General features: G+C 34.7%; 1 protein-coding gene across 1 annotated transcript; it reads right to left on the bottom strand.

The window, feature by feature from the left end:
- Positions 1–6,769: 6,769 nt before the first annotated feature.
- Positions 6,770–7,756, bottom strand: LOC114651051 (olfactory receptor 52E4-like). The gene has a single exon (XM_028801006.2). It carries the CDS (start codon positions 7,754–7,756, stop codon positions 6,770–6,772), a length of 987 nt encoding a protein of 328 aa, XP_028656839.2.
- Positions 7,757–8,328: the final 572 nt, after the last annotated feature.

Here is an 8,328-nt window from a genome sequence, read left to right as displayed (position 1 = left end):
TTGTTGTTCTTTGACCTCAGGCACAGTAAGGGAGTATGGCAGTCTACTACTCAGGGTATTTAGCATGGACTTCCCATTGCTCGCCTAATTCTTCTTCACCTTGGTGATGGGTACCTCTCTTTTTCCAGAAGCCCACATCTTGGGTCTGATCACCATGACATAGGTAGTTGGAAGACAGACTACTGTATATTCTAAATGTGATCAATGCTAAGCAGAAACTACCCCTTTATGAAATACTAGATTCTTGCAGTAAAACAGAAATATTTTTGGGTTTTGTAGCACATGTGCAGAATCTGTGCTATAGCCCAATGTGCATATTGGTGTTTGTCATAACTATTGACCTTTATAATATAAATCAGCAGTTTTTCAGAGTAACACTTTACTTAGTTTTATGTGACTTCACATATAATCTATATTTAAACTCACATTTTCAGTATGGAATTTTTAGTCAATTTATAATCCTTACAACTATTATTCTGAAATGAAATTGTAACAATGAATTATTAAAATATAAGGAAAAGTACTGAAGTTAACAAAAGGGTTAATTAAATGTGGCTTAAAGTTTGAGCATGTGTGGTCTTCCTCATCTTAGAGAAACCACCAACTTTATTTCCCGAGGTTAATGAGTAATGAAAACCTCTCTAGAAAGTGAAGATAAACTAATGGGAAGGCCCAAAGACCCCTCCTGTGAAGTGACACTAAGTTAATAGAAAAGTCTGCAGGACTCCCCTTTCAATGAGAGTCTACAGTAGTCTGGAAATACTCCTGGCACTTGTTGATTGGATGGGATAATAAAGTTCTGCATATTGTACATACTAACAGTCTGATGATGTGATGTATTAGATAAGGTAATGTAACAGAAAAGCATAAAAGCATACAAATTATTTAATTAGCTGTTCAGTCCATGGACAGCGAAGTTTGTGCATATTTATGTTCAAATAAAAAATTGTTCTGCATTCTTAACTGGTCTCTGTGAATGAATCTTTGAAAATAGAGGAAGGTTTTTTCAACAACATAGGAAGGAATAATGTTAGCTTGCATATAACTGTAATAAATGCTAAAAGATCCTTATTGCTTTTTTATGAGGAGTATGTCCTACAGAGGGGAAGAAAATACTCTGCTGATTTTGCATAGAATCACTTGAGAACCTTTTTGGCATTTATATAAGGTTATTTATGTCATATGTACAGAATACTACCTTTCAAAGTTGTGAAATAACAGCATTCTTCAATTTCAGCTTTATTATCAAGATTGTTCATTCTGATATTTGACACAGTATTCAGCCTTAATGCTGTTTTCAATGTGGTAAATGCCACAATGACCGACACAGATTGGTCTTCATATGCAGCATGCCTACCTACCTATAGTAGATGCCACATGGGCTGGACGGGCAACCCATTAAAAAGAGAAGATTTTTTTTTTTTTATTCCCCCAGCACGCTAGATGGCAGCAGCCCTGGTTATCTGTGCCTCGTGGGAAGTCAGCAGGGCATTCCGGGAAATGTAGTCTGGCATGGCAGCCCTTCTAGGGTCACGGGGTGCCACAAAAGGGTACTGCAGGGGAAAAAAGCTCCCTACTGTGATGAGGGACTTCCATGTGACCCAGAAGTACTTCGATTGGGAAATCGCCCTGGCACCCGGAAGTACAACTGGGTCTATAATAAAAGGGACCGCACTCCCTTATCCGGGCGGGTTGGAGTTGGGAGGTGTTCCTTTAGGGGGCGATATAACTCCTTAGTTCGAATATGTTCTTCTTTAATTCCGCCGTTTTAAGGAACCGAAAACTATATAGATATGACATTAAAAGGCGATACCTCTCCCATAGTGATACAGCGGTAAAAATCACATAAGAGAAAATAACTTAGCTTTCTTTACTGACGATTTATGCGGCATTACAGACGGGAAGCCTATGGCAAAGACAATACCAAAGTGGGATCTTGATCTATACAGTCTGCCATCTTTCGTCGCTGCGCTGAAAGGATTTTCAGGACGGATGAATGTTATCAATCATCTGTCCATCGGCTTCAAAGTGTTTGGCTGCAGTCCAAGTCTTTTATACTGTCATCTCCATGTGTAGGCCCTTCCTTGGTTTCCAAACAAGGAAAGGAAAGGATTCAATTTCATCTCAAACATACAGGAATAGTACAGTGCCTATTTTCGCAGTTGTCCCCTTCATTCTCCAAATGCTAGACTAGCAGTTTCTAAATGCTGACAGCCCCTGTGTGCTAACTTTGGCCTGCACATGTGAGTGAATGTATAAAATAATTTCTTGTACAGAGCACAGTGACATTAAACTTGCATTCTTGTTACAGGAGGTAGAGAGGCAACACTTAACTAGAGGAGGGTAGTGCAGTGGTGAGAGAGAGAGAGTTATTGGGAAGAGAGAAAACCTGTGGTTTGTGATTTTGTACTGTGTTGGAGGTATTTGTTGTTAATAAGCAATGATTCTGTGTTCGTGTTGGGGTTTGGGCTTGCTGACGCCAGAGTATCCATCACACTATGTATCATGAGTAAGCTTTAATAATGGTGTTATAAAGTCAGTGGAACCTTTTTTGTAATGAAAATAACAAGGCACAGTCAATAGCAAGCGCTTTATGTCTTTAATGTAATTGGACAATGGCCTGCATTTCATTTTTAATTTCTGATGTGTAACTTTACACTTTTGTTCTGTCATTTTGTACAAATCTTAAGCATCGTGATAAAGATCTTGGTCTTTCATTATCTTAGAGTAAGTGATATAAAATATTTCTGTTTAAGTTTTGATCTCTACAATAGGTAGATTTATAACCCTCTTCTCTCCATTTTCATAATAATTTAAGTACCTTGCAAAACAAAACAATATTTAATTAATTAGTCTAACTAGTTACAGAGACCTAAGTGAGTTCAGGTGGATCAGCTGCTGTTTTACAAAACCAGAATCTCCCAAACAGGGCAGCACGGAGGCACAGTGGTAGCACTGCCGCCTCACAGTAAGGAGAGCAAGGTTTTCACCCAGTGTACTCCCTGTGTGGAGTTTGCTTGTTTTCCCAATGTCTGCATGAGTTTCCTCCAAGTGCTTCAGTTTCCTCCCACAGTCCAAAGACATGAGAGTAGTAGACAAGTTAGGGGGATTTGCGATGCTAAATTGTCTCTAGTGTGTGTGTGAGTGTGTTCCCCTGCAATGGACTTGTGCCTGTCCAGAAGATTATTCCTGTCTTGTACCCCATGCTTGCTAGGATAGGCTCCAGGCAACTTGCTCCTGATGAAGTGGGCTTAGAAAAGAGTGTGGTAAAATCTCAAAGTTTAACTGACTAAAAATCTCCCAATATATGCAGTTTTAAATGTTAATTGAATACAATAAGAGCTAATTTAATTTTATGTTCCCATTCAAGTAGTCAAACAGAAGTCCCTAATGACCACACCATACAGGAAGAATTTAAAAATGGAGTCTTCTTCTGGTTAAAGAAAGTCAAAGCAAAATAGGGGTATCAATAGGTGACCTCCAGAGAAGTCTGTGAAAGAAGATGGAGATTCCACGAACACTACTAATCATATTTTACATACATTTGTGCCATAATATATTGTAATTTTAGTTATGTTTCTTATGCTAACTAACTCCTCTACTTGCATCCTAAAGGAAAGACAGTTTCCCACTAATCGAAACTATAAAGCTACTCTCATCTGACAATTCAAAGGCTGGTTGATGATTTACATTTCCCTGCTCATGTACAGTATAATAACTGACTCTTATTCTGCATGACAAAACAGTTTATTCACCTTAACCTTATTCATGATGTTTTGATTCTGTCTATTCTTCTCACATTCCTCTTTGGTCAGTGCACAAGTAGTCTTTGTTCTTTGTTTTTTATGTCTTCCGGAAAGTGATATTTTTTTCCAAACCTGTAGTCAGTGATATTATTTGTGTGAGTACACATTGCGACCACATACCAGAAAATTAATTCTGGCCATTAAGTGCGTTTTACTGACCAGTGAAATATTTTAATGTCAGCATTGTAAGTACAAGCAGAGCAACAGGAAATTTTGCAATGATATTTATTTTACTTTTTTAACATTACATCACTTACAAATGTGCAATGTAAACACTATTATTACTTAATTAATTAACTCTAATCTATCTTAAATTATAGGTTTGTAAAAGGCAACATATTTAAATACAGGACTTTTCTGGCAAAACAGAAAGCTTGGCTATCTTATTTTCCTGATATGTAAAAAATGTTAGTAGTATTGACTCCTGTCCCATGTTTTTACAAATAGCCTACCTAAAATTAAAAATTTTTTTTTCATTTTTTAAACATGGTTCATCTTTTGTAATACTGCATATATTCTCCAAAATGCGCCCATTTTACAAAAGACAATATGATGGATCATGTAGCCTATTACATTATTGTGATTGGCTCTTCCTTGCTTTCTCTGATGTACTCAGTGCATTTTTTGATTCACTGTACTTTGCAACAGCCTCTGCGTTTTTCAGATGTATATTGTATATAAAGCTAATTACTTTCATGTCTATTTATTACTTATAAGAAGTAAATAGAAGAAACATGCTTTTTACACATATCTTTACTTTGGATTCAAAATGTTGTATACATATTCACAATGCAAAACACTTATTTACAATAATACACATTACTCATGGTTTAGTTGAGAGGGTTGAAAAGGGTGATTATTGTCTAGAGAAGCAAAATATAAAAGCTACATTTTTCTCATGTATTACTCATGACTTAAATAAAATAAACAGAAATAACATGATGTGGATTCAACATGTTTTATATGTATTCACATGGAATACATAACCCATATTTACGGTCATTTTGTATGGTTTAGTTAAGTGAATAGCCGATGAGAAGTTTTTTGCTTCTCCCCTTTTACAGTGCAACATATGATTTAGCTTAAAATCATAATATTTTATTTGAAAATTACAAAGCAAATGAATTTATATAAAATAAAAATTATACACAATTAGATTAAGTAAATTACACTTTTATCCACCCTTGTAAATATATTTTTAATAACACCTATTGAAAAATACCTCTCAATATTTTACATTTACACAGATCTAGCCTTTTCAATGTATATTTTTATTCATGACAGTTTTTATTATATGTTATTTATAACCTATTACCCATTTGCTTTTCAATACTATTCTATCAAAATCACAAAATGTAGTTTAGATTCAGCACTTAGAAGGATTTTCCATCCTTCTTTCCATTACGGAGAGGTTTTCTTTTCATTGCAGCATGGAGAGTGAAGATAATCTTACAGTACTGAACAGAAGACAGGAGCCAACCAGGCATGACAGTCTAGAAATAATAATTATGTCTTTTTTAATGATTGTTAAAACCAGTCTACATATATATAAAGATTTTGAAAACTAAAAGCATTTCTGAAATTCCTAAGAATTTTGTAATTGCATAAATTCATGTACCTTATTGTAACTCATTGGCTATAATTCTGTTTTAGACAATAACAGAAAGTATACACCCAAAATATCAATGCATAACACCAAATATGAAAACATTTTCTTTTGTTATCAATCATAATAATGTTTTTTCCTAATATCTGTGGCTGGCACATCCAAATTGGCAAAGTAGGCGATTGATTAGAGTGACCATATGTAGCCCTTTAGTTTGAACTACTATACAACCTATTAGAAACAATGGCAAAGCATCTGATCCTATCAAGCTCTCTCCTCTCATGTCAAATAGATAAGACATGTTAAGCCCAGCTCGGGCTGCCCACACTGACTTTATAACAGAGGTACCAATTCTGGTATTGTGGGGTAAAAGATTGGAGAAGGAGGAGAGAGAAGGAGAAAATTAAAACTGCAGGCACTCCAAAAACACTGAGGCTCATTCTTCAAGTACGCTGTCTCAGACAGTTAAGAGTGTCTGTCTGACTTCTCATCTCGGTGCTATTGGAAAAGGCAATTTCTCAAAACTAAAATGAAACAAAACAATAAAAAACAACTGTGCAGTATAGTGACACAAGACAGTGTTCATAGACTGGCTGTAATTTCCACAGAGTATAAACCGCAGCAGACTATCCAAGTTAGAAAATGAAGTAAGAATCTATGCAGCCATGAAGATCCAGTGCACACATTTTTGAAAGGAAAGGTTCAGTAATGTAATAATTACATTAGTTTATTCATGTTTTCTTTATTTGAGTAAGCTGTCAGTCTGGTTTGTGCATATTTTTCATATATAGAGTGTCAATTTGTGCCTGTTGATGCCAGAGAGAGATTTGCATCGGCCAGTGGAGAATGGCAGTACTGAACTATTATTAAAGCTGCAGAAATCTTGTTGGCCTGTATTTGTCCTAAATCACACATTACTGGTATTTCAAATGGAAGTTCCAATGCTCTATAATATGTAATCTTTATGTAGTCTTGCCTATTGGTTCTGGTGCTGCTAATTCAAAAGGGGCAGTATAATTATGCTTTGCCTAGACTGGCAAAACGGCACGCCCTGGCCCTGATAGTAACCACAATTAAATTATATGAACTATAAGGATGGATTGGTGTTCTTCCTTGGTTCAACTTCCTGTTTGAAGCCAACCATATTTACTTTACGATGAACTCACAGCAAATTTAACTTAAATGAGCAAACAGGAAAAAAGAACATAAATGAATGGCAAAAAGCAGCTAATTTAAATTTAAAAGTTCATTCATTCATTGCTTTGCTGAATCTTATTTTCCACTACAGGATACATATAAGCTATGACTGTCTGAGCTGTAATAGTCATAAGGCCAGAGAAAGATTTAAAACATAGGATTATTTAGAAATAAATATTTTAACACCTTGCTGACTATTTCCTTGAGTTACTTTTTTATTGAAAACAATTTTCAAAAATGCCTGACGGATTTCCTTGGTTCTAACAGCATAAACTAGAGGATTCAAGACTGGTGGCACAAGAAGGTATAAAACAGCAAGCATAATGTGAATTTCAGGGAGAACCTTCATGCCAGTTCGATAAACTAAAAGACTAAATAGTAAAGTTGTATAAAAATACAAAATTACAAACAAATGAGAACCGCACGTGTTCAGTGCTTTACGTAATGCATTGTTTGAGCCAACTTTTAGGACAGATCTCAGAATCAATACATAACTAAATATAATGAACATCACATCCAATCCAAATATACAAGATATTGCTAAAAGGCCTAGGGAACTATTCAGTGATATATCAGTGCATGCTAATTTTGCAATACCCATATGATCACAGTAACAATGTTGTATGACATTTGATGAACAGAAAGGCAATCTGGATGCAAAGGTTGGTAGCAAGCCTATTAAGATAAGATCTCTTAGAAGAAGAGATAGAAACACTTGAGCTAAAAATTTGTATGATAATATTGACATATAGCGCAAGGGATTGTAAATAGCAACATATCTGTCATAAGCCATAATAGCAAGAATTGAAGATTCTAGTGATGAAAAAAAGTGAACACAGAACATCTGAAACAAGCAGGCTTCAAACGCAATAGCTCTCTGATTAAACCAAAATATCTTTAAAATCTGTAAAGCTAAACTGCACAAAGCAAGATCCACAAGAGACAGGGTTGCAAGTAAAACATACATAGGATTATGCAGATTGTGATTAACTTTGATAATATAAATGATCAACACATTAGCTACAATAGCTAAAACATACATGGCACAAAATGGAATTGAAATCCAAGTCTGGTAGCTCTCCATTCCTGGAAATCCAATCAGAATAAATTCTTTAGGATGTAAATTAGAGGTGTTCAGAGAAGACATGCTGGTGGTTTTTCTATAAACAATAGGTATGGGTTAATTGTGAACACAACAATGCAAGATAACATAAAAAATGAACATTTTTGTTTCATACTACCAATACAAATTCAACATTTTCATTGTAATATAAAATACTCAATTTTCTATTTAGCATAATTCTAAATTGCTGCAGGTGGAAATTTACTTCACTGTCATTAAATTATCATCATATTCCTATTAAATAAGGAAAATTCTACCACTGCAATAAAGTTAATTTCCTATGTTCAAAAAATTAAAGCTATTCTTTTTTTTTAACAAACTGTATTCTTGCCTTACCAGTATACAATGTGATGTACAACAGCTAAGTCATAATATTTACATTGTAAAAACTGTTATTTATAAGAGTTGGTATTCTCTTATGAATATACTAAGTAACCCTTGGAGATTGCACTTTCTTATAGAGGATTATCTGAGAAAAAATGAATTGTAATTCAAGGTGTACAATACATTTAAACGTATTTTTTTTTGTCATCATTGAAAATAAATTAATCAAATGATTAATTGCACTTTGGTATGTCACACAATACCTATGCCAT

This window comes from Erpetoichthys calabaricus, chromosome 4, assembly GCF_900747795.2.
Source record: "Erpetoichthys calabaricus chromosome 4, fErpCal1.3, whole genome shotgun sequence".
NCBI classification, from domain to species: domain Eukaryota; kingdom Metazoa; phylum Chordata; class Cladistia; order Polypteriformes; family Polypteridae; genus Erpetoichthys; species Erpetoichthys calabaricus.
This window is presented reverse-complemented; position numbering and strand designations above follow the sequence as displayed.